General features: G+C 42.9%; 1 protein-coding gene and 1 long non-coding RNA gene across 4 annotated transcripts in view; one reads left to right on the forward strand and one right to left on the reverse strand.

Annotated features, from left to right (window-relative positions):
* The window catches only part of ube2e3 (ubiquitin-conjugating enzyme E2E 3 (UBC4/5 homolog, yeast)), a 154,951-nt gene extending 140,796 nt beyond the window's left edge, over window positions 1–14,155 (reverse strand). Inside the window, exons 1-3 of one of the 2 annotated variants that reach the window (XM_078551940.1) lie at window positions 14,016–14,155; window positions 12,767–12,956; window positions 12,275–12,325 (exon numbers count right to left, since the gene is read on the reverse strand). In XM_078551940.1, coding sequence (XP_078408066.1) covers window positions 12,275–12,325; window positions 12,767–12,956; window positions 14,016–14,058 — 284 coding nt within the window. In that variant the 5' untranslated portion in view covers window positions 14,059–14,155. Of the gene's footprint in view, window positions 1–12,274; window positions 12,326–12,766; window positions 12,957–13,635; window positions 13,933–14,015 lie in introns of those variants that run through there. The other variant, XM_078551942.1, reaches the window with a different exon arrangement.
* Window positions 14,156–14,242: 87 nt separating this feature from the next.
* LOC144686583 (uncharacterized) overlaps window positions 14,243–27,292 on the forward strand; it is a 52,292-nt gene continuing 39,242 nt past the window's right edge. For both annotated transcript variants that reach the window (XR_013577949.1, XR_013577948.1), the window contains exon 1: window positions 14,243–14,377. This is a non-coding gene — a long non-coding RNA (uncharacterized LOC144686583). The remainder of the gene's footprint in view (window positions 14,378–27,292) is intronic.

A 27,292-nucleotide genomic window follows, 5' to 3' on the forward strand; every position in this document is an offset into this window, starting at 1 on the left:
CCATCTTTAATGACCTTCCCGCCAAAGTCAGAAGTGGGAATGTTCGCTGATGATTGCAGAGTGTTCATTTTCTTTCAGAATTCCTCAGATAATGAAGCAAGACCTGCTTGGGTTGATAAGTATCGAGCAACATTCGTGCCAAACAAGTGCTAAGACAGTATAAACACCTCCCCACGTCATTTAATAGCATCAGAACCTCCATCATTAACACCTTGGGGATTACCATTGACCAGAGATTGAACTGGGCCAGCCATACAAATACTGTGGCTACAAGAGCAGGTTGATCCAGGTATTCTGCAGCAAGTGACTCACTTCTTAACTCCCCACAGCCTTTGCACCACCTATTAAGGCTCAAGGCCAGAGTATGATGGAATGCTTTCCACTTGCCTGAATGCAGCTTCAATACCACATCCACCACCTTAAAATTCACTTCCAATAACACAACATCCCGACTTGGAAATTGCATGAATAGTTACTTTTGGACGTTTTCTAGATTAGCGCTTGAATATTCGAGAGTCATAACAGAATAACAGCAATTGAATTCTCTACGTATACACATTCAATTACAATTTGCCACATTATACGAAGTGTAATGTCTAGAGTCTCAAACCATGAAATATATTTGTTGCTGCAAATTAGTGGTGGGATGGAATTGATATGCTATCTAAACAAACACTGATCACAACTGAAAGGAAGAAGTTGCATTTATATTGTGCCTTTTACAACCTCAGGACATCACAAATTGACTGCACCACATTGTCTGAGAAGCAACGTTACAACTGTAGTTAATTTCACACAGCAAGGTTCCAAAACAATTGTGATTATAAATAAACAGATGATCTGTTCTAATTTTAATTTATTAATTCACAAAATGCGGGCACTGACATTTAATGCCCATCCTAGCTGCTGTTGTGAAGGTGGTGGTGAGCCACTTTTTTGAAACACAGCAACCTGTCTGCCGAAGGTACTTCCAGAGTGCTGCTGGGAAATTTCAGGATTTTGACCAAGACATGTGAGAACTTTGAAACCGGCAACCGAGCAGTCATGCTCCAGACCCGAGACAACTGTGAACAATGTCATAGTAAAACTGCATTGGCAAATATATATGCTCCCATTAACTATTTATGCTCTAATTGAACTCTTGGCTTGTTTATACCTGGAGAACTTGCCTGGAGAATAACGTCAGCTGTAGCCTGAATGGTGCAGGCTGGTTAGCAGATGAACATAACAATCATGTTCCAGTTTAGCTCTAAGAACACACCATGGGAGCATACATTTTGCCATTGCAGTTTTCCTATGAAATTGCTCACAGTTGCCTCAGGTCTGGAGCATGACGAAGCTGGTCTGTGCTCTTAAGAGCGCTGCTCTAAGTTAGCAAATCCAGGTAACTACAGCTGCTTATTATTGGACCAAGCATTCAGATATGGATCAGTCACCATTTTAAAGTCATACATTCTTCTTCTTACCTTTATATTACAGTCATAAATCTCTATGCTCACACAGGGATTTTATTATGCTACATCAACTTGTTACACTGCAATTCACCCTACTGAAGGTGCTGGCCGCATTGACACATAGCCACTGTCAGGAAAGTGTAAATTAGATTCTGACAAGTACAAGCAAATACAACAAGGTTTCATCTTCAACTATTAGATCTCCTATGGCATTGCTCATTGTCAGTCAGGGGATTTCTTGTTTACTCAACATGGGTATTATGCACCCTGGGGATAACATGTTGGCCAGTGAATCACAATAAAATACAAAGTAGAATGTTTATATAAACAAAATTCAACTCAACTTGAAAAAGCATATAAATGTAGAAAGACAATGCACATCTTGGTGTCCAATAGTGGTTAGCTGTTGGTATATTTACATTTTTAAAATTAACATATGATATGCAGATAGGAGCTGTTTACTTCAAAATACCTTAAGTAATTCACTTTTCTGACAGAAAAAGCTAAATTGTAACAAGGAAAGATAATGAGCTATGTTTTAAATTTATAGGACACAAAGTAAGCTCTAATAGTTGAGTAATCAGTGTTCCCTCACCACCCCACCCTACCATAACCTGGAATACTGAGCATATGCAGTGCAACCAAACTGAAGTCAGCACAGAGACAAATTCAGAGACAAAGCCAAGACTCGTATTTCACTTAAATGCTCAATGAACGCATCAAAAGACCTAAAAGAAATTTCAATGGATAAATCTGTACAATTTTGAAAAAAAAGTTGCTTAAACCCTTGTTTTGAACATTGGAAGTTTCGGATACTTTGGAAAAATGGTCAGGAAGTGTTATTTATAATTTTTGAGAGAGGAATGTGCACAACTTGTGGGAATTCACTGGCCAGGTTGCACAGTGGCAAGTTTACAGTTAAAACTCAAGTGTGGGCAATAGGGCAAAAAGTTGAGTGTTACAAAGATTTGGCAACAGGAAATTAAATTGTGCAAATAGGAAATGCATGCAAGCCAAGATTAATATAGTTACAATTATCAATATTTGTCTTCATCTTTGGATTTATTTCCCATTTTTATCAACTCTGAAGCAGGGAATACACAGCAAATAATTAAGAAGTGGACGAGTTAAGAGATAGCTATCCAGGTATTTAGTCACACTGGGGGAAGTTTTTGGATTTGATTGAACTGGAGATACACAGCTTGACAGCACTATAAGACCATACGATGTTGGAGCAGAAGGCAGCCATTCGGCCCATTGAATCTGCTCCACCATTCAATGAGATCATGGCTGATCTGACAATCCTCAACTCCACTTTCCTGCCTTTTACCCATAACCCTTGATTCCCTTACTGATTACAAATCTTGTTTACCTCAGCCTTGAATATACATAATGACCCAGCCTCTACAGCCCTCTGCGGTAAAGAATTCCACAGATTCACTACCCTCTGAGAAGAAAAAATTCGTCATCTCTGTCTCAAATGGGTGACCCCTTACTCTGAGATTATGCCCTCTGGTCCTAGGCTCTCCTATAACAAGAAACAACCTACCCTGTGAAACGCCCTAAGAATCTTGTGTGTTTCAATAAGGTCACCTCTCATTCTTCTAAACTCCAATGAGTACAGGCCCAACCTACTCAACCTCTCCTCATAAGAAAATCCATACCTGGGATCATCCTAGTGAACCTTCTCTGGACTGCCTCCAATGCCAGCAAAACTTTCCTTAAATAAGGGGACCAAAACTATTCACAGTATTCTATGTGTGGTCTAACTAGTACCTTGAATAGTTTTACAAGACTTCCCTCTTTTTATACTCCATTCCCTTTGAAATAAAGGCCAACATTCCAGTTGCCTTCCCCATTACCTGCTGAGCTCGTATGCTAGCTTTTTGTGATTCATGCATGAGGGCCCCCAAATCCCTCTGCGCTGCAGCTTTCTGCAGTCTTGCTCCATTTAAATAATATTCAGCTCCTCTATTCTTCCTGCCAATACATAACTTCACATTTTTTCACATTATATTCCATCTGCCAAGTTTTTGCCCACTCACTTAACCTATGTCCCTCTGTAGACTCTGAGTCATCCTCACCACTTGCCTTCTCACCTATTTTTATGCCATCCGCAAACCTGGCAATAATACATTCACTTCCCTCATCCAAATCATTAATATAAATTGTAAATAATTGTGGCCCCAGCACTGATCCCTGTGGTACTCCACTAGTTACAGGTTGCCATCCTTAAAATGCCACCCTAATCCCAACTGTCTTCTATTAGTTAGCCAATCCTCTATCCATGTTAATATACTACCCCCAACACCATGGGCTCTTATCTTATTAAGTAGCCTTATGTGCAGTACCTTATTGAACACCTTTTGGGAATCCAAATCTATTACATCTGCTGGTTCCTCTTTATCTATCCTGCTTGTTAGCTCCTCAAAGAATTCTAATAAATTTGTCAGGCATGATTTCCCTTCATGAAGCCATGTTGACTCTGCTTGATTATATTATGCATTTCTAAATGCTCTGCTATTACATCCTTTATAAAAGCCTCTAACATTTTCCCAATGACGGATGTTAAGCTAACTGGCCTATAGTTAGCCGTTTTTTGTCTCCTCTCTTTTTGAATAAGGAAGTTACATTGGAAGTTTTCCAATCCTCTGGGACTTTTCCAGGATCTAAGGATTCTTGGAAGATTACTCCAGTGCATCCACTATCTCTGTAGCTATTTCCTTTAACATCCTTGGATGCAACCCATCAGGTTCAGGGGGCTTATCAGCCTTTAGCCCCATTAGTTTTTCTGTACTTTTTCTCTAGTGATAGTTATTGTATTTATTTCCTCCACTCCTTTTGCCCCATGATTATTTAGTATTTTTGAAATGCTATTAGTGTCTACTATCATGAAGACTGATGGCAGTTTTTATTCAACTTCTCTGCCATGTCCTGGTTCCCCATTATTATTTTCCCAGCCTCATTCTCTAAGGAACCTATGTTCACTTCGGCCTCTCTCTTCCTTTTTATATATTTAAAAAAGCTCTTAGACTGTCCATTTTTGTATTACTTGCTAGTTTACCCTCAAACCTTATTTTCTCCCTGATTATTTTCTTGGTTATCTTTTGTTGGTTTTTAAAATTTGTCCAATGCTCTGGCTTACCACTAATCTTTGCCATATTGTATGTTTTTTCTTTCAATTTGATACTATCCTTAACTTCCTTGGTTAACCATGGCTGGTTTATCCCCTTCCTAGAATCCTTCTTCCTCACAGGGATATAATTACGTTGCGAATCATCAACTATTTTCTTAAATGTCTGCCATTGCTCATCAACCATCTTTTCTGCTAAAATCCTATCCCAGTCCACTCCAGCCAGCTCTGCCTTCATTCTTTTGTAATTACCCTTATTTAAGTTTGGCACAGTTGTTTCCAACCCAAGTTTCTCACACTCAAACTGAATGCTAAATTCTACTATGTTATGGTCACTGTTCCCTAGGGGATCTTTTACCCTGAAGTCATTTATTAAACTTTCCTCATCACATATTACCAGATCCAAAATAGCCTGATCCCTGGTTGGATCCACAGCATATTGTTCTAGGAAACTGTCCCAAATACACTATGAAATCTTGCTCGTTACCTCTTGCGAGTTACCTCTGCCAATCTGATTTTCCCAATCTACATGAAAATTAATGTGCTGCCTTTTTTTTAAAAAAATGCTCTCATTATCTCCTGATTTATTCTCTTTCCTACAGTATAGCTACTGCTAGGGGGCCTATAGATTACTCCCACCAGTGTTGTCTTCCCCTTGTTGGGGCTGCTGGGAGTTTTACAACATGGGGAGGATATTTCAGTATTATGGTATAAGAAATCAGGGGTTTGACATTACAGGGGTGGGGCAAGAGAAAAGAGGGAGAAACATGTTTGTGGCTGCAAATTTGAGTTGAAATACTTGGGCAGCAAAAAACCTAGGATGCATGCTATTTCCAAATGATTAAATGTTAGAGAGTTTTGAATTGAATGGTCATTTTGTATTTTCTATTTTCTATTCGTCAGATTCAGTTATTTTGTAGGTGAACCACCTAAGTCAGAGAAACATTCCCTTCAGTGAAAACAACAGAGCAAGGAAGGTAAAAAGAAACTTGTATTGATAAAGCTGAAGTATGAATTGCATGAGATGTCAGAACCTGTTACTCTTTGTCAACTTGAAACTGATCAGACACAGGCAAAGGAGAAGTAATTTGGAGCTTTAGGTCTCAACTAACATGAAAAGAAATTATAAACAACTATAAAAGCTTTCTAAGCATTTAAATAACAAAATCTAAATTATATAGAAACCCAGAGTAAAAATAATTAATTGCAGGAGAGCCAATTGCATGGGAGTGAAAATGGATCTGGCCCAGGTAAAATGAGCTTTGTAACGAGGCAAGACTGGAATGAAACAGTGGCTGTCTTTAGAGGAGGTAGTTCAGGTGCAGTCAAGGTACGACAGACAAAACCAGAGCTCCCTGGATATAAGAGACAGAGGATAAGGTGATGCAGAAAAAAAAGGGTGCCTATGAGAGATGTCAGATCTCAGGTGAGAATCAGGTTAAATATAGAAAGTTCAGAGGGAAAGTGAAAAAGGAAAGAGGAAAAAAGGAGTATGAGAAGGGACTGCAACTAATATAAAAGGGAATCCAAAATTTTCATATAAGCATATAAATAGTAAAAAAAGTAGTAAGAGGAGAAATGGGGCCGATTAGGGACCAAAAAGGGGATTTACCTATGGAGGCAGAGGGCATGGATGGTGACTAAATGAATACTTTGAATCCTTAATTAGGATGAGAAAGGAAGATACTGCCAAAGTCATAGGGAAAGAGGGGGCAGTTGAGACACTGATGGGCTAAAAGTTGATAAAGAGGCGTTATTAGAAATGCAAGCTGCAAAGTTGATAAGTCACCAGGGCCAATCAGGTGCATCTGGGAATACTGAGGGAAGTAAGGGTGGAATTTGTGGAGGTACTGGCTATAATCTTCAATGCATCTTAGATATAGGGGTGTACTGAGAGAATGGGGAATTTCAAATGCTGCACCCTTGTTCAAAAAAAAGTGTACGGATAAGTCCAGCAACTACAGGCTCGTCAGTTTAACCTCGATGGTGAAAAAAAACTTTAGAAACGATAATCCACGACAAAACTAACAGTCACTTGGACAAATGTGGATTAATTAAGGAAAGCCAGTATGGGTTTGTTAAAGGCAAACTGTGTTCAACTAAATTTGATTGAGGTTTTTTGAAGACGTAAGAAAGAAGGTTGATGAGGGCAATGCTGTTTTGATGAGGTACTTTCAAATGGCATTTCATAAGGTGCCACATTTCAGGCTTGCCAGCAAAATTAAACCCATAGAATAAATGGGACTGTGGCTACATGAATATGCAGTTTGCCAAGTGACAGGGAACATAGTACTAGTAATGATGACTGTTTTCAGGCTGGTGAAATGGACGAACATATTTCAGATGGAAGATAATGCAGAGGTGTGAAATGACACGTTTTGGTTGGCAGAACAGGGATAGACAATATAAAACATATAATTGCTAAAGGGGGTACAGGAGCAGAGGGACCTGGGGCCATATGGGCACAAATTGTTGAAGGTTGAAAAAGCAGTTAATAAAACATATGAGATCCCAGACTTTTTAAAAATAGAGGCATAGATTATAAATGCAAGCAAGTTATGGTGAGCCTTCAATAAAACACTGGTTTCACCAAATGGACACTACACTTTGGGATGGATGGGAAAACATTAGAGAGAGGGTGCAGAATAGATTCACAAGAATAGCTCCAGGGGTGAGAAACTTCAGTTATGCATATAGTTTGGAGAAGCTGGGACTGTTCTTCTTGAAGAGAAGGTTGAGAGGAGATTTGATAAAGATGTTCAAAATCATGAGGGGTCTGGACAAGATAGGTAGGGAGAAGCTGTTCCCATTGGGAGAAGGATGGAGAAACAGAGGACACCAATTTAAGGTGAATGGCAAAAGAACCAGAGGCAACATGAGGAGAAAAAACTTATTCATGCAGCAAGTGGTTAGGATCTAGAATGCACTGGCTGGAGAGTGGTGGAAGCAGATTCAATCACGGTTTTTGAATGAGAATTGGACAGTGGCAAAAATTTGCAGGGGTCGAGGAAAAAGCTGAGCGAGTGGGGTTAGCTGATTTGGTCACAGAGACCTATCACAGACACGATGGGCCAAGAGTCACCTTCTGTGTTGTAACCACTTTTTGGTACATGGGCAGAATTGTGTATAAGGGTTCTTGGCACATAGACTCATTCAGCACTTATTGAATTCTCTGCCAAAAAGCACAAGATGGACTAGTTTTGCTTGGTTATTTGACAGTTTGGATGACTAAAGAAAAGCTATAGGAATATATTTTCATACAGAATATTAAGGAATTTATTAAAATTTCAGTTACATACACCATTCTAACAGGTACGTTACAATTCATAAAGGCAGAAAATATTAACTGGTCTTGTTTCTTAAAAGAAATCCAAAATTGCAGAATATCTCATTATTATTCAACTTGCAGTATTTTTAACAATAGCAAACAAAGTCAAATGACTATTAGAATGGAGCTGTGCTTTTTAATTTTCAAGTTTTTTTAAGTATTAAGGTAACTGTAAATCTTGTGCTTGACCAGAGTTACTGTTAAGAACAAGCAGCACAAACTTGTTTTCGTAATAAAACTTAAAAAGGCATTTTGATAGTTTTGATATTTTCTATAAGAGCTTAAAACCTAAGCATCACTAAGTACTAGAACAGTTCATTGACACGACCCAATGCATTACTAGCAACCACAAGTACAGCAACAGCACAAGGTTTTGTAAGCAAAAGCAATTCATGTAAGTTATTTGTAGGCATATTTCTTAAAACTCATTTCATATAAACACTGGTCTTTCAGCTGAAAAGATACAAACAGATATTTCATACTTCAAAATGGCCTATTACACTGAAGATTATTTTAGCAATTATACTATATAACCTGAATATCTGTCTGTAATGCTTAACAAGTGTAAGTAGTGTCTTGATAAATGCAAACCAGAAGATAAGAAAATTATCTTTACTTATGCCCCAAAATAAACTTCACCAAAAAAAGTCTCGTCTCTTGGAAAAAAACATCAATTTTCTTATGAGACTCCCAAGCCTAGGACATTTAGGTAGTTCCACCCATTCTAAGGTAAATAATGCAAACTGGCCCAAAGGCTACTGACACACACCAGGTCCCCATACTACAATAAAAGGAATGAAGTTTCCCAACTTTTGGCATGGCTAGCTGAGGTTGAGGAGAAATTGATCACTTGCTGCTTTGAAATCACAATCCATGCAACTGCTTTAGAGTTGCTCTTGATAATCAACATCGCCAGAACAGTCCAAACAGGGAAGCAGACCTTGCTTGTGAATTTCCATTGAGACAAGGTGTCTTTTTTTTTAAAAGTAGTTTTCAGGTGACAATTTTCATTATTCCAGAGAGTTCTTCACATGTCCAGGCCAATACAACAAGCAAAAAAAAAAAGCAGATCCACTGTTCATTTATTTCACCTGATATGTGCTACCGGACTGCAAATTAGCTATCGTGTTTGCTGACAGGGACTTAACTTCAAAGATTGTTGGTTGTGAATCACTGAACAAGGTTCAGAGGATGTAAAAAACACTGCATAACTCCAAGTCTTTGCTTCTCCCTGTAACAGGCCTAAGTGGAAGAAAAAGATTTCCCATAGACTTTTTCCTCTTTAGATGGCAAGAAGGCAAGAAAGACAAGGTATCTATCTTAAATCAGGTTTTAAACATATTGAGGACCCAGACACAATGTAAGGATCAAACAAATTAATTTTTTTAAAAAAAGATGCTAGATGCAATCCTCTCAAAAAAAATCCTCACTTGATCTCTCTGATGTGATCAACCTTCTCTTTCAGAAACATACCCATTTCACTTGCAAACTGCCACCATATCTGAAACCTTCCTAAGAAGTCCTCGACTGGGCTGTCACATCCCAAACCATGCCTATCTTTCCCGTAACTCAATGTCTGAGCTTTTCCAATGTAATGAAACCACTCTAAACAAAGCAACAAATCATATTCCAATTGACTGAGACCATGGGGCACTTGCCCTCTTCATCCTGCCTGCAGCCTTTGACAAGGTTGACCAGACTTTCTATTCAACTCCTGTCATCCAACTGAGTGGGACTGCCCTCTGTTTTTATCCATTCCTATATGTCTAGCCGTAGCCGGAGAATCGCCTGTAAAGGCTTTCATTCCATGACTGCAGTTTCCTCAAGTGCAGTCTGTCCTCTTTTATGACCCTTTCTTCCTTTGCTGCACCATCGCCAGCCATGACTTCTCTCTGGAAACCCCTCCCTGCCTCATGCCTCTCTCTCCTCAGATATACTTAAAAACTACCTCCTAAACCAAGTTTTTGGTTATTTTCTTCAACCTGGTGTTAATTTCTATCTGAATACATACTTATGAAGCATCTTGGGCCATGTTATATAGTGTGCTATATAAATGCAAGTTCTTGTAAAAATTGCCTGAAACAAACTTCAAATCAGTTCAGTACATTGAATCATAGAATGGTTACAGCACAGTAGGCCATTTGGCCCATGCCATAGTTGGGGCCCTGTTGGAACAATCAATCAATCAGCTATTGCCACTCTATGCCTATCTCCCATAGCCCTGCACCATTTATCCTTTTTAGATCATGATCCAATTCCTTTTCAACTGTCTTGATCGAACCTGCCCCCACCACACTTCTCAGGCAATGCATTTCAGATATTATTCACTCACCGCATGAAAAATGTGCCCTCCAGTTCTCGGTCCTTCCACTAATGGGAACAGTTTCTCCCTATCTACTGGAAAGAACTGTCCATTTTTTCCCTCCAAAACCCCAGTCAACATTAAAATGGATGAATTGTCCATAAATCAGAAAGTACAGATAAAAGGGGTTTATCAGCCTGTCACAGTTTGTCCGGCTCATCCTGCCACTGGAAATTATTTTTTTTAAAAGCACAAATTAGCCTGTATTTAATATCAAATCAAGTACACAAATGCAATTTTGGCTCCACCTTGATTATGGTCTCATAATTTAAGTGCACTATTATTTTGTTCATAAGTGGGTCATAAACCCACATTAGAATTTCACCATAAACACTCATATTGAATGGTTTGAAAAGGATGTTCTTAATTTAAACACAAGTAGTGAGTTGAATATGTCATTGTTTTTAAGCTTATGGGCCCCTATTTTGTATTATGCCAATTTCATGTGAAATTCACATGCACATTCACATTGAAGCCCAGCTTCAAATTCGAGGGTGTTTTAAAGTTTGACACTGAGGCCACAGATTTGTAATTAGAACTCATTTAATTTTAAGTTTTAATTTGACTTCAAAGACTGAAGTGATCTAATTATTAAATATTATTCATGTTAATAAAAAGCCAAATTCAAGCATGAACTTTGGACATCCTCAGCAAACCTTAGCATCCCATTCCATTCCCTCCCAAAGCATAGAACAGCAGAGCGCCAATAGTGCAACACAGTATTGCCAGTTTACACTGCTCCAAAGCATATAGCAGCACCAAAGCTAGTATTTGATGAAAACCTTGAAGTCAAAGCATTTTTTGATTGACAACTGAAGTACAACTCAGATGTCTTTCCATAAGACCAATGGGTGAATATCAACCTGGAACATTCTGCTTCATTATATTTTTCACATGTACTGCAAAAGGTCATAAGAATAACACACAACTGTGACAATTATTTTTATTTTCTAAATCCAGACATTTATAAAAGTGGACTTATCAAAAAAAATTAAAACAGTTACCAAAATTTAATTGACAAATTTACATTAAGGAATTCCATTTAAACCCAATTTCCACACTCCTTACAAAATCAATATTTGAACACTCTACACATGAAAGACTGGTATCATTGTCTTTCAAAACAAAGTTAAAAAACTCAAATATATCCAAATGTTATGAAACTTTACAACACAAAACAATTCATGACATTTATGGACAAAATTAAGTCTTCCTGAAATCTAAAAAAAAGTACCACTAGCACGCAAGTAGCACACACAAAAAGCACTGCTGCTTGTGAAACTAATTTGGTCTCTTGTAAAATGTTAACAGTTCATCATTCCATTTTGTAGAATGAAGACAGATCACCTTATTTCAATCCTCTCAGGCAGACCAAATGTGCATTACTATATTGACTGTTGACAGCAAATAAGTGTCAAAAGTTGGGTAATTAATTTGGAGTAAAATTTTAAATCTTAACAGTTCAGTTTAGAAGCTGCACCTCACCAACAGTCATTTTCCTCAGAGACAGGAAAAAAAAAATTCTACTCCAACAACACAAATTGCAATCCAATAGTGAAATAGGTTATTCGCTCTCCCGCCACCCCACCCCCCCCCCCACCCCCACCCCCACCCCCCAAGTAAACTCAAAGCTAAACTTACTGTTGCAATGGAAAAACGGCATGTGTACTGTAACAACCAATTTTAACAGAGTAACACCTGTGAGAACATTAAAAACCTTTATATATCTCAAGATGTCACCATGCTTTCAAGCATTCGCAGATGTCCATCAGTTACTGGTACAGAAGTCTATTATTTACAAAGAGCAGTTTATCACTCCCCATAATTTATGCCTTATCTCATGCCCTACTTAAGATATTAATTATCTATCAAATGCCTCTGTGTGTCCAGGAAACTACAATAGACATGCATTCACTGGCATGACACATTTATTAAATTGCATCACTTATGGTACTTAATCACATTTTGCAACCTGCTAATTGATCCACCTCACTTACCTGCAGTTTGGGGGCGGATCCAGTGTGATTTCTGCTAGTTCCTTTTGAATTCTGAAGAAAATTTAAAAAGAGATTTTTAGTACAAAACACTGTGCTGAATTTAGATGTAAAAGAACGATTATAGTGCCCTCTATCACCATCCTTTTTTCAGCAGCTCACCCAACCAGAGTGGAAAACATGGCTGCTTCCTCTTTGTTCTCAACAGCGTTAAACCCAAATCCCATAACAGGACAAGTTTTCACAAATTTTCACTACATGTCGCTTTTCAATTTATATAATTTAGCATAAAACGGGTAAAAAGGTATACCAAAGATGCGAACAAAGGTAATTTGTTCCACTTAAGATCGGTTTTCCCCAAATTGTTCTCTTTTCAAGCTTATATGCAAATGAAGAGAGGAGTGTTTATATTGACATATTTGATAAGGACTTTAAAGGAGTGCAACCGAGATTGGCAAAATGCCGGTGCTCGAGTGCAGAAACAGACATATTTACCTTTTAGCACTGGTGGAGAGTTTGGCTGTGGTTTTGCTGGATACCTTGGGGTCTTTCTTTTTCGGTTGTTGCTGAGAGGATGGCTCTTTCCTCTCCTCTTGCGGGTTGTCACGCTGATCGGCATCCGAGCTCCCACTGCTTGTGCTCGGACTCTCGTCGTCAGACCTCTGCCTGTCGCTGGACATCTTCCCTTAAGCGTCAAAAGAAGCCACACAAATTACCACATTCACCAAAGAGAAGGGGAAAGCCGAAATACTATTTAAAACTAACGACTCGCATGGACACCAAGAAGCAATGCTTGTGGTCACAGAGCGGACAGACAGCAGCTCTCTCTCTCTTTCCCTCCCCCTCCTCTCTCCACAAAGATTTAAAAACACACTTTGCATTGGATTTACATACCGTCGACGGATATTAGAAACATAATTTAAGGATTGCAAAGTCTATAGTTTAAATAAATCAAGTTGTCTTTGTGTTTGTGCGGGGAGGGAATTGGCGAGGGAGGTCATGGAGTGTCTGCTGTAAAACGAGGTTTTGTTGTGTAAGGTGGCACTGCTCGGGATTTTAACATTACACGATCTTGACGGACATTTAAAAGGGGGGGGGGGGGTGAAATTGGACTGAACCAGGAGGCCGTCAACTCTGAAGGAGGTCAGGGTCGGAAATATGTGGCAGGCTTGGGTGACTGTTTTTTGATATTTATTTTAAATTGTCCTTTTAAAAAGCGGGGCGCTCCAATCAGCGTGGCACAGCAACCGATGCGTAAACTCGGCTCTCTCGACAACCGCTGAACAATGAGGAGGAATTTGTCAAGTTTCCCGACCAAATTCTCTACCTTTTTAAAAAAAACTGACGGCCAACTTCCTCCTTACCTTAGGGTGATCCGAGCCCGAGGCCTGTGGCCGAAATGGACGGGGTGGGCAGCCGATGTTTGGGCGAGAATGTTTTTTTTAAAGAAATAGCAAATTTGTATGGGGGGGGGAATCGAAGGGGAGGGGGTGGGGAGGAAGGAAATTAAAAAGTGTCAGAAGCCCACGGTCTGAATCATTGAGTCGGAAAGCGAGTGCTATTTCTCCTCAAAGAGACACTCGCTCGCTCGGCTGTTTAATTCGCCTCCCGCCGCCAGCGCACGGATCGCGCCGAGTCAGCAACGGCGGCGGCGGTCCCCGAGCGCGCATGCGCGAATGATGGGGGGGGAAGGAAAACACGACGACCGGCGCGCGCTGAGCGCTAACGGCTTCGCGTTCTTCACCTGCATTTTGAACAGTGACTGCCTCCCAACTGAACCACCTCATAGATCACATTGCATTGCAGCCCCCTCAAAACAAATAAACTTATCCCTCTCAGTCTTCGAAAGGCGACGTCCGCTTAGAACCCGCATCTCCTCCTTTCACTCAAGAACATCCGTTTTGAAAAGTAGGTTGGAAGCGGTGGTGGTGGTGATGGTGCGGGGTACAGTGGGGGTACTGCCAATACTCCACACGTTTCAACAACTGTTTATGTCTATTCACTTCACCGGGTCGATACATCCTGTCAAAACAAAGACTCCAAGCGAATCCTGCCGAAGTTAATGTTTTCCGTGGAGATCCGTTGCGTATTCAGGCATCCCAAGAGGTGAGCGTATTTTTGCCTTTAATCGCATGTGTAGATATAATGTGTGGTTTATAGGTTAAAATAATGTGTTTACATGGGGCCATTGCTTAACTTACATTTTTCAAAACGATGTCTTGGGGCTTGACTTCAAATGGGTCTGTCACCTGTGCGAAACTTATCCTTCTTCATCAAACTTGCTGGATGCTGGCGTATATACCCTCGGCTGAGGGAGCTCTTAATCTGTTGCAGAGTTTCAATCCTTTAAGATTTTATGAAATTCTGAATTCCACCCCCTTCCCCCAAAAGGTTTTGTTGGCTGTTTGAGTAGGATACTTTTTATTTATTCATCGTGGGTTGTTGACGTCACTGGCTAGGCCAGCATTTATTGCCCACTCCTAATTGCCCTTGAGGAGGTGGTGGTGAGCTGCCTTCTAGAACTGCTGCAGTCCATGTGGTTTAGGTACACCCACCATGCTGTTAGGAAGGGAGTTCCAGGATTTTGACCCAGCGACAGTGAAGGAACGGCGACTTATTTCCAAGTCAGGATTGTGAGTGACTTGGAGGGGAACTTCCAGGTGGTGGTGTTCCCATTTATCTGCTGTCCTTGTTCTTCTAGAAGGCAGTAGTTGTGGTTTTGGAAGGTGCTGCCTAAGGAGCCTTGGTGAATTCCTGCAGTGCATCTTGTAGATGATACACACTGCTACCACTGTGCGTTGGTGGTGGAGGGAGTAAATGTTTGTGGAAGGGGTGCAAATCAAGTGGGCTGCTTTGTCCTGTATGGTGTCAAGCTTCCTGAGTGTTGTTGGAGCTGCACTCATCCAGGCAAGTGGAGAGTATTCCACCACACTCCTGACTTGTGCCTTGTAGATGGTGGACAGGCTTTGGGGAGTCAGGGGTGAGTAATGCACCACAAGGTTCCTGGCCGCTGACCTGCTCTTGTACCCATGGTAATTATATGGCTAGCACAGTTCAGTTTCTGGTCAATATAAACCCGCAGGATGCTGATGATGGGAGATTCAGTGATGGTAATGCCATAGGTTGATGGTTAGATTCACTCTTGTTGGAGGTGGTCATTGCCTGGCACTTGTGTGGCACGAATGTTACTTGCCACTTCTCAGACCAAGCCTAGATATTGTCTAGGTCTTGCTGCGTTTGAACACAGACCGCTTCAGCATCTGAGTCACAAATGGTGCTGAACATTGGACAATCGTCAGCGAACATCCCCACTTCTGACCTTATGATGGAAGGCAGGTCATTGATGAAGCAGTTGAAGATGGTTGGGCCGAGGGCACTACCCTGAGGAATTCCTGCAGTGATGTCCTGGAACTGAGATGATTAATCTCCAACAACCACAACCTTCTTCCTTTGTGCTAGGTATGACTCCAACCAGTGGAGAGTTTTCCCCGATTCCCACTGACTCCAGTTCTGCTCAGGCTCCTTGATGCCACGCTCAGTCAAATGCGGCTTTGATATCAAGAGCAGTCACGCTCACCTCAGCTCTGGAGTTCAGCTCTTTTGTCCATGTTTTAACCAAGGCAGTAATGAGGTCAGGGGCTGAGTGGCCCTGGCAGAACCCAAACTGAGCATCATTGAGTAGGTTATTGCTGAGCAAGTGGCTCTTGAGAGCACTGTTGATCTCTCCTTGCATAACTTCACTGATAATCGAGAGTAGCCTGATGGGGCAGTAATTGGCCGGGTTGGATTTGCCTGCATTTTTTTTGTATAAAGGACATACCTGGGCACGTTGCTAGGTAGATGCCAGTGTTGTAGCTGTACTGGAATAGCTTGGCTAGGGGCACTGCAAGTTCTGGAGTACGTCTTCAGTGCTATTGCCGCACTATCGTCAGGGCCCATAGCCTTTGCAGTGTCCAGTGCCCTCAGCCATTTCTTGATGTCACGTGGAGTGAATTGAATTGGCTGCAGACTGGCATCAGTGACGCTGGGGACCTCCAGGGGAGGCCGAGTTGGATTATCCACTCCGCGCTTCTGGCTGAAGATTGTTGCAAATACTTTTGCACTGATGTGCTGGGCTCCCCAATCTTTGAGGATGGGGATACTTGTGGAGCCTCCTCTTCCTCCAGTGACTTATTTAATTGTCCACCACCATTCACAACTGGATGTGGCAGGACTGCAGAGCTTAGATCTGATCCGTTGGTTGTGGGATTGTTTAGCTCAGTCTGTTGCTGTTTGACACGCAAGTAGTTCTATGTTGTAGCTTCACCAGGTTGACACTTTTTTTAGGTATGCCTGGTGTTGCTCCTGGCATGTCCTCCTGTACTCTTCATTGAACCAGGGTTGATCAGGCTTGATGGTAATGGTAGAATGGGGGGATATGCCAGGCCATGAGGTTACAGATTGTGGTTGAGTACAATTCCGCTGCTCCTGCTGGCCCACAGCGCCTCAGGGATGGCCCAGTCTTGAGTTGTTAGATCGGTTCAAAATCTATCCCACTTAGCACGGGGTGGTAGTGCCACACAACATGATAGAGGGTATCCTCAATGTGAAGACAGGACTTTGTCTCCACAAGGACTGTGAGGTGATCACTGATACTGTCATGGACAGAATGCTGAAAAAATACATGAATTGCCACCTCCCCCACTGAAGTGTTAACTTCAGTAATTGCATATAAGGAAAGAACGAGTCTGAAACTAGTTTTTTACCTCAAGCAGGTTTATTCTTCAGCCAGTTCAACAGAGTGCTAGACTCCTAGTTCCTTTTCCCCCTGGAGTGTTAAAGCTGTGCCCAATTATGGGTAAGCCAATGCCCATCACTTGTTTTAACAATACAATTGTCTTACATTGTATAGCAATTACATTGTTAATTGCCAGTCAACAAGATGATTGTTACTGAACCTTGACAATGCAATTTCTGGTACATTGACATGAAGGAGAACGTGAGAGTGAATGAGATAGAAAAATTGAAAGAAACAAGTTGTATTGCCTACTGCTGTTTAAAACCCAAGGGTTCCCAATCATATACTTTTCAAGTGTTGTCACTGTTATAATGTAGGGGATGCTCAAACGAGTGTAATATGAGGGACTATAGTACAGATAGATCCAGGCCAGTTGGAAGGAATTTGGCGCCAGGTTCATTATCTTTGTTTAGTTGTCCATGATTTCAGTATCTGCTCGGTGCCCTGATACATCCATAACCACTTTTATCCCCCTTGTTAGCAGTTATCATAGTTATAAAATTTTAAAAACAATCACAGGAACAGTTACACTTCTATATACATGAATACCTGCTTTTCTGTTATATAATATATTTTATCTACTTCATTGCATCTACTTGCCACCAGAAAATAAGTCTGTTCATCAGTAGCATCTATATTTGTTCTTAAGTTTATTGATCTTACATAACCACTCTCACTTTTAATGTTTAAGTTGCTTTTTGGATACCAAGTACTGAATTCAGTGTATAAAAAATCAATTTATGACATTGGCAGTCATATAGATATCTATAGATGTCTCCCTTTCATCATATTCTCATTGCTTGTTACATGAGCCAACAATAAGAGCATTAACAGAAACGTTTCCAAAATATGGTGGTTTAATTTAATAGAGATAGCTTAATATAAAAAGGATCTTCACAACCAAAAATAACTTATGATAGGGCGTAGACTTTGCAATTTATTTGGGAACAGAAAGTAGCTCAGGTAAACTGAAGAATAAAATTCATGCTGACAAATTAATTTTTGCTGAGGAGGTAAAAAAGGAGTTTGACACTGAGAAAAAGTAGGTTTGAACCTGCAAAACCAGGCAGTGACATTTCCCTTGCTCTGTTTCATCTCTATGTATCGGGTAACTACCAAAAATTAATTCTACTTAAGACTACAGCATCATAGAATTTAAGTATACAGTAATACTGTAGTAGGATCAAGTCCTAGGCTAATCAAGTTTGTGTACAGATATTCTGGATCTGAAAATTATCCAAATGAATGTATGCTCCTGAAATGATAAAAAATTGTGTTGCCCAAGTGGAGGAAGATTGAGCTTGAGGACTAGCTAGCTCATTTCACAAAATACTTGAGGAGGAAAAATTTCTGGATGCAACAGACGATAAACCCATACATACAGATAAATAGTGAAGGAGAGCAAGGGAAATAATGGTCACCCAAAGAGGGAGGATGAAGAGAAACCAGTACACACATGCCTTGAGTTCAAAGAAGTGTTTAGTCATTGACGCTTGAGTTAAGGACAAGGACAGAAGCAGAAAGGAGGGTAAACGGGAGAAACACCACATTATCAAGGGATGGGGAAAACCATACAGATATAGAAAGAGGAAAATAAAGAATGATGGAGGTAGAAGATTATAGAAGGTAGTTCACCTGCAAACACTGATCCTCCAGCAAGTAAGAGTAAGGAGATTAAAGATACGGTCACACAGAGAATTAATGTCAAAAGTACAGGAAGAATAAGCAGTATGAAAATGAATTCCTCGAAGCTCTGTATAGGAATTAAATGGGTGACCTAAAGAATATTTATGGAGAGGGAAGCCATGATGGTTTCAGTAGTGACATAGGCCAAGGGAATGTATGGAGACAGAAACAAATTCTCAATGCTAGAAAAGACCATGATCCCAAAATTTACAGGGAGGCAGGAACCAGTCAGAATGAGTGGCTGTTGGGTGGAAAGCCTACGAATGTAGTAGGGTTGATCAGTAAGTTCGCAGATGACACGAAAATTGGTGGGGTGGTAAATAGTGAGGAGGATAGCCTTAGATTACAGGAGGATATAGACGGGCTGGTTAGATGGGCTGATCAGTGGCAAATGGAACTTAATCCGGATAAGTGTGAGGAGATGCACTTGGGCAGGACAAACAAGGCACGGGAATACACGATAAATGGTAGGACCCTGGGAAGTACCAAGGATCAGAGGGACCTTGGTGTGCATGTCCACCGGTCCCTTAAGGTAGCGGGACAGGTAGATAAGATGGTTAAGAAAGCATATGGGATCCTTGCCTTTATTAGGTAAGGCATAGAATATAAGGGCAGGGAGGTCATGCTAGAACTGTATAAAACGCTGGTTAGGCCACAGCTATAGAATTGTGTGCAGTTCTAAAATCCGCATTATAGGAAGGATGTGATTGCACTAGAGAGAGTGTAGAGGAGATTTACCAGGAGATTTACCTGGGCTGGAGAGTTTTAGTTATGAGGAGAGATAGGATAGACTGGGGTTATTTTCCCTGGAGCAGAGGAGATTGAGGGGGGGACATGATTTGAGGGATATTAAATTATAAGGGGCATAGATAGGGTAGACAGGAAGGAACTTTTTCCCTTGGTGGAGGGATCAATAACCGGAGGCGTTGATTTAAAGTAAGGGGCAGGAGGTTTAGAGGGGATGTGAGGAAGAATTTTTTCACCCAGAGGGTGGTGGGAATCTGGAACTCTCTGCCTGAAAGGGTAGTAGAGGCAGAAGCCCTCATAACATTTAAGAAGTATTTGGATGTGCACTTGTGATGCCACGGCATACAAGGCTATGGGCCTAGTGCTGGAAAATGGGATTAGAATAGTTAGGCACTTGTTTGACCGGTGCAGACTCGATGGGTCGAAAGGCCTTTTTCTGTGCTGTAGACCTCTGTGACTATGACTCTATGATAAGGCAGTAGCTATGGACAACCCTCAGCAATTAAAGATTGGGAGGGGTGGTGGGCGTGGTTTGGAATGCAGTAAAGGGAAGGGGGGAAAAGATCCCAGATTTTTGGGCGGGGAGCGTGAAAGATTGTGGGCTGGATAGATTTTGAAGATCTCAGGGAGGGAGGCAGATCATGACAGGTTTGCTTAAGGATTTCAAATGGATTAGTAATCACGCCAAACCCCATGATCAGTGTATAAATAATGCTTTTAAGAATACAAATATTTACTTTTAGATATCAGTGAGATGTGTGTGCTTACTTAAATATTTTAAAAAACAACTCTCTTGAACAAGACCACTGTTTGAGAACCACTGACTGAAGGGGTTCAGGGGAATTGCTCCTGCTCCTGGCCCACATGCACTGCTGGAAAAATACGCTGCTGCAGTGAGCAGCTCTTACCTTCCTTCAGCTGCCTACCTACACAAGCCCTGGGAAACTTGGCCTGCAGTTGTTAAATTGAAATTGATGCTAAATTCTGAGGCATGTGGCTTCATTGAAATATTATAAGGAGTGACCTGCCTCTCAAATGGGTTGCTCATCCAACCCCAAAGCTGCTTCAGTTAAACCAAAAGTAGGCCAATTCTTGACAGGTTGCGGTAGGCATTTCTCATTTTAACAATTTAATGTTAATGCCCCCAACTATACTCCATCTTCTCCATCCTGAAAAATATTCCCTATGGGACTATTTATTTTGTCTTGGCCTTGTCTTAGAAGTTATAACTCATGTTACAAATATAAAGTTTATAAGATTGTTATGTTTTCAGACTGTCTCTTTAATTTAAGATAAAATGGAGGAATGAAGGGAGTTGTGTGAACTACTCTGAATTCTGCCAACCAATAAGCCTGTGTAGCTTTGTTGTTAAAGGTTAAAGGGGCCCCAGGCTGTCTTACTGGGAAGAAGGTGCTAGATGTTCACACTTGTAGACAATAGCAAGAGCAGTTCTGCTGACTATGGGTATTAATTAGTATCTAAGTCTCACAAGGAGATGTTAGGAATGTCAAGTTTTGTAAACGGTAATGCTTTAGGCTAAAAACAAAAAACTGCGGATGCTGGAAATCCAAAACAAAAACAGAATTACCTGGAAAAACTCAGCAGGTCTGGCAGCATCGGCGGAGAAGAAAAGAGTTGACGTTTCGAGTCCTCATGACCCTTGCTTTAGGCTATCTGTTTAATTACAAGATAGAATAGAGTTGGGGGTTGAGAGGATAGCTAATTAACATTTCTACCCCGATACAAGGCTCAAATGATTCACATTGCCATGGAGATGAGCTTTGGGACAGGAAAAGCCCATAGAAAGCCATTGTAGTATCAGGTTAAAGTGTTTCAAGGATATTCCTGAAACACTCAGACACAAGTCAGTCTGCAATCATTTGAGAGGCAGAGAGCAGGAGGTAGAGGAAGCTAATCCTGCACCTGAAGCAGAGAAAATGCTGACCCCGTTGATCACCACGCAGAACGTGGACGGGAGCTTGCGCTCAGATTGAAGAGACCAAGTTTGTGAGGATTTAAAGAAAGCTGCAAGTTTCGCTTAGCTTGGGCTAGAGGGAAGAAATCTCCATTGTAACCCTGTGAAAGTCAATTTGGCAATTAGAAGTTACCAGGCTAGGAAAGGGAAGAAAGAAGCAGGCCCTCAGGAGCAGAATGGAGCTTTGGACTGGTTCTGGGAGAATAAAGTGCTCAATTAGGGGACAGTGTAAAGTATAACCATGGCGTGGGATTTTCGGACTTTTGAAAAGTTAGATGGGGAAACTTTTCTGCAGTTTAGAGAATGGGTGTCTAACCTTTTTACGTGAAGGGCCACATTTCAATTTTTTTTTCACTCCAGGGGCCAATGAGCAAATTTCGGAAAGATAACTTTTAGCACAACTTTAAGTATGAATTTTTTAAAAAATCAATGTCAAAGCAATAAATTGATAATTAAAAGAAGTAATTAATAAGAATGACCATTATTAAAAAGTGCCAAGCAGCAGAGCTAACCAATAAAATCTTTTTTTGCCTTTTCACTTAAAAAGCAGAGCTAGAGATAGACAGACTAGGCACCAAATACAGACCACCAGGGAAAGTAGTGGGGACTGGAGCCGAGCTAAGGAGCTGCGTTTAAGTAACATTGACCTTGCATTCGCCTCTGGCGCACACGCTGAGTTGGCCTCAGTTGAATTCATATGAAAGTGGGGGTTGGAAGCGGATTGCCTTTCAGCCTGGGTTTTCCTCCTCTTTGGACCTGCATTGTGGATAGATTTTGAGGGAGGGAGGAAGGGTGTGCGTGTGTGTTTGGCTCACTCCCAGTCTCAGAGCTCTCACTCCAACACAACATAATACACACACACACACACACACACACACACACACCAAACAAACACACAACACACACACTGGGATTTTCTCATCCGCACTCTTAAGTGTGATGGCGGCATGAAAATCTGTTTTGCCTGCTGGCTGCAGTGGCTGATTTTAACGCTGTATCGTCCACTACCTGCCTCATTAACTCTGTGTGCTTGGGAAAAACGTTGAATTGTGGGCAGGCAGCCTCTGATTTGCCCGCCCCACCATGAGCTTACCAGTACCTCACTCTAGGCGCCATATTTGAAGAGCAGCTGCACACAGCAGTTCCACTGTCTGCAGCGCAGGACTGGTGCTCTGAAGACATGGCCCCAAAAGGCAAGAAGACGGTAGCCCCCAAGTTTAGTGATGCCTTCCTGGGCCACCTACTTGATGCAGTGGAGGACTGTCGCAATGTCTTCCACCCCCGCTCTAGCCAGAGGAGGTCCACCAATATCACCACTCCGGCTTGGCAGGCAGTGGCAGAAGTGGTCAGTGCCAACGCTGCACAGAAGAGGCCAGCCATCCAATGCAGAAAAAGGATGAATGATCTCAATCGGTTCTGCCAGGGTAAGTCAAACAGGTTATCATTCAACTCTCACACTCACAAGCCCATCACCCATTCGCAGGATCACACTCCACAGGGATCTCACACACTGCCAGTTCAAGGTACCTCACCACTCACTCTCTCACACACACCTTCACATTTCCATCTGGCCTCATATCTTCTGGAACTCATGACTTCATCCTGTCCATGGCTCCACTCTGCACCCACGCAAGGCAAACATCTTTATCATCTGCCCTGGCATGTGTCCTGCTCGTACTCTCGCCATCTGTCTTTCTGCAGGACATGCTCGCGCACATTCAGAGGGAGAAGTCCCAGACGGGAGTGGTGCCCGACATCAAGGTCCTCACAGAGTACAAGAACTGAGCAATCACACTGGCCGGAGAGGACGTGGACCATTCCTGTGGCGACAATCGCCCAAGTGAGGATCCTGCACCACTCATCACTCAGACTACCATGACTGAGTCAATTGAGCATTTTTCGAGTTGCCTGCGATGCAACAATCATCTCCACTTTCTTTCAGAGGCACCTCTGCCAAGTGCCCAAGGCCCTCAGTCAGCCAAGCCCTCAGCTCGACCCCAGATGACACCTCAGATGAGGAAGCTGAGGATAGCACTTTTGAAGACCCATCATAGCGCTCACCCACACCCTCCATCAGTGCAAGGACACACACCACAGTGGGATCTAGTTCTAGAGCAGGCTCTGGGTCACAATCTAGTGAACGCAGCACACAATCTGGTTCACAGCAGGCAGAGGCAGGGACATCCGAGGTAGCCAGCACGCGGAGAATTGTTGAAGGCCAGTATTCTGCAGAGTCCAAGTCAGATGACGAGTCTCCAGACTCAGTCCTATCTCAGTTGGTGAAGCTGCAGAGATAATCACAGGAACATCAGGAAGGGATGTCAGGTGCATTCCTCAGATATCAACGCACAATGGAGGAGCCCGTCCGCTTTCTGTCTGAGTTAATAGCGCTGGTATGCCAATGCACCGATGTCAACATTGCTGGATGGCAGCCGCCATGGAGACCTTGGTCCAGGACATAGGTCCTGCACTATGGCAGGAGCTGCAGTTCATCGGTGTAGGCATTGGTAGCACCCAGCAATGGCTATGCAAGAGGTGGGTGGGGCAGCTCAATCTCACTCCAGCTTAACCTTCTCCTCAGGGTGTCAGCCAGGGGCACTTAATGACCCACAGGGATGAGGATCAGCAGCTGGACGCCCCGGGGCCAACCACCGAGATGACTCCGGAATTGACCAGCCGATCCCAAACCTCTCTCCCTGTGACCTCCCATTAGATTCAGCTAATTAAGGTCACTGTCTGAAAGGGTGCATCTGCCCCACTGCAGAGTTCTGGTATGATAGCCAAGTGGTTATGGTACTAGGCTTGTAACCCCAAGATCAAGAGTTCAAATCTCACCATGGCAAATTATGAAATAAATGCCCCACTGCAGGAGACCCAAAGCAGGCCTGGACGGTCCAAGTCTCGGCCTTTCAGAGGACGTACCAGTCAGCAGGCTGCCTCCACCTCCACTGTGGATGTTGGGGAGACACCAAGATGTAGTGGTAGGGACAGGAAGACAAAACAATATTAGGATCTTATCGGTGGCAGTGATGTTAAACACATGTATATAATTTTCACAAGTATAAGTAGAATCGCACTCATTTCATATATCCTCTTGTGTATGCCTCTTTATAATCAGCTGTGTTATGGTCAATCACCTGTGACACCATGGTCCCTCCCCCAACATCCTCCTCATGGAATCTGGTGGCTATGAGGGCCTCACATGCGCGCCTGCTTCGTCTGGCCCATGCAATAGCATCTTCCCCTGCAGTCTTGGCTTCCTCAACCTCATTGCCCTCATCCCTTTCGTTGCCCTCCTCACCGGAGGAGACATGCAGCTCCTCCATGTCATCATTCAGCAACTCCTTTCCCTTTGCTGTGCCAGGTTGTGCAGCGTGCAGCAAACCACGATTATCCGTGAGACCCTCTGTCCAGGCATAGGATTTGCATCTTTAACATGCCAATGGTCTGCTCCACCAATGTTCGGGTAGTGGTAGGGTCTTCTTTCTACTGCATTTTGTGGCCCCTGCACGGGCATCATAGTCATGTCCTTTGAGGGTAACCTTTGTCACCCAGCAGCCAACCCTGGATACATAAGTGAGCACGAGCCTCCAAATGTTCTATTTCTGTCAATGAATATTGAGTGATCGTGGGTTCAAATTGTTGGGTCCAGTTTTGGCACCTAATCGCCATTGAGATCTTGGCCAGTGCACTTTACTTTTCATGGTGGCTCCCTGCACACCCCCGCCCCGCCCGTCCTGATTCTCTGCATTACTACTGAAAGGTGCCTAATATGTCTCACATGTGCATCTCCGCTCAGTTGGGTGCCCCTGTGCAGAGGACTGGTCCTCCAATTGGCCCTCAGAACCCTCATCCTTAGAGTGCCACCTCTTTTAAATTTTGTGCTGCGCCATTGCTTCAGGTTGGAAGATGGTGGCGCGGACCATCTCCCTAGCTGAACCCTCCCTGTATGACTGAAAAAATCCCTTGCATCGGCTTGGAGGAGCTCAATTTCCAGGTTTCCCTGCATCCAACATCCTCCCCCTCGAATCCTTGAACCCTTTTTGCTTGCTCTGGAAATCCCCGTGTTACCCCCTGAATCATTGGAAATGGATGTGCCTATTCCACATGTGGACCTCACCCCTCCCCATCTTGAGGCCTCCTGCCCAGTTACACATATAGCACACCCCTCCCCAGAACCCTCCAATGCCCCTACACTCCCTTTTTCCCTGACTGCAGATGCCTCCCCTAACTATGAGTGTGCCATCTGCAGTACAGTATAATGCCAGAAACCCCCACAGACCCATGTGCGTGGTGTTATGAAGACTACCTGTGCACAACATTCTGGGCACTACTGACCCTAGACTGACATGCCCTCACCCTCTCTGGGCTGGGACAAGGAGAGACTTTGTGACGTCAGCCATGTAAAATGAGGTGCTTTTTCACACCGCTTTCCTCCCATTCTGCCCCCAACTCAGTTATGTTAGACCCTTTGTAACAAACTGTTCCCCATTGTGACCTTCGCCCCCCCCCCCACACCCTGAATCCCCCATATCATGTTTGAGTCAAACTCTGTCCCCTACTGCACCCCACCCCCCGCCCGGTGGAGGCCTTGCCCCATGGCCCCTTCCACAAACCCTGTCTACTATTGCCCTTTCCCAGTGGAGGCCTTATCCTGCGGCCCCTTCCACACCACCCCCACCTTACCACTGGTCTGGTAGGTAGACCCTTGCCTGTGATACCCCCCCCCTGCCCGAGAACAATGTGGTGCTGCAGGCGTCCAAAGCCTGACGCTACACTGAGGTGCCACGAGCACTGCGTAATGAAAGGTAGGTAAACAAACCTTGAAGCCAAGTGCTGGTTGCCAGGTGCACGACGCTTATACCTGGTTATGAAACGCATTGGTCTAATTAGATGCCGACGTTGTCTATTGATCCAGTGTGGGGGGTTGATACTGGCAAGTAGACTCTATAATGAGTGCTCATGACATTTAAACATATTCAGATAGCGTTCTGAACATTGCACATCAGGAAATGCGATTCACCATTGAAGTCCCAGGCAGACCCAGTTTTCCTGCCAATGTGAAGCTGAATTTTTTCATCTCGTGATATTTTCCGCTCCTGCCTGCCATGACACCCGCTATGTGCGGGAGCAGAAAATCCCAGCCACAAACATACACTGGATGGAATTTTCCATTCTGGAGACTAAGTCAGATGGTGAGTGGGAAAGCTGCCGTGATTGCGGCCAAGTGGGTGGACACACACAATCTTTCGCTTTTACAGCTCATTAATTATGCATCAGTGAGGAATTCGGCAAATTACGTGGCGGCGCAGGCAGGAATTTGCCTGCCCCACATTTACCTCATGGGGTCAAAGATATTGATGCCATTTTTAAAGGGCACCCAGACAGGCTTGCACTCATTGCAAGCCAGGAGCTCCGCACCACTCCTCTTTAGTCCTTGCAGTTGCAACTCGTATTGTAGAAGATCGCAGTTTTGAGCAACTACATCCTGGGACATATGAGGGTACCTCCGGCATTGCCTTTCACTCATTTCAAGATGAGACAGCAGGCAAGTGCTAATCCTTCACCTGGTCTCTGTCCAGACATGGCATCCCCGCCCCTTCCAGGTAAAGGACATCCTGGAGATCCAGAGATGGGTGTCACTCCCGTTCATACATGAATGGGTATGGAGACACTGCTCTCTGATCAAGGTGATGAGTGCCATGTGCAAGAAGCTTCATGCGGACACTTTTCTGCTTGTCCCTTGAAATTTACCCTTGAAATTCTACAGAGAGACCATTGTCTTGGCAGCATAGAAAGACTAAGCGCATGATCCTTTGTCAGCCATGACCGTTCA

The sequence above is a fragment of the Cetorhinus maximus genome, chromosome 11, assembly GCF_964194155.1.
Source record: "Cetorhinus maximus chromosome 11, sCetMax3.hap1.1, whole genome shotgun sequence".
NCBI lineage: Eukaryota > Metazoa > Chordata > Chondrichthyes > Lamniformes > Cetorhinidae > Cetorhinus > Cetorhinus maximus.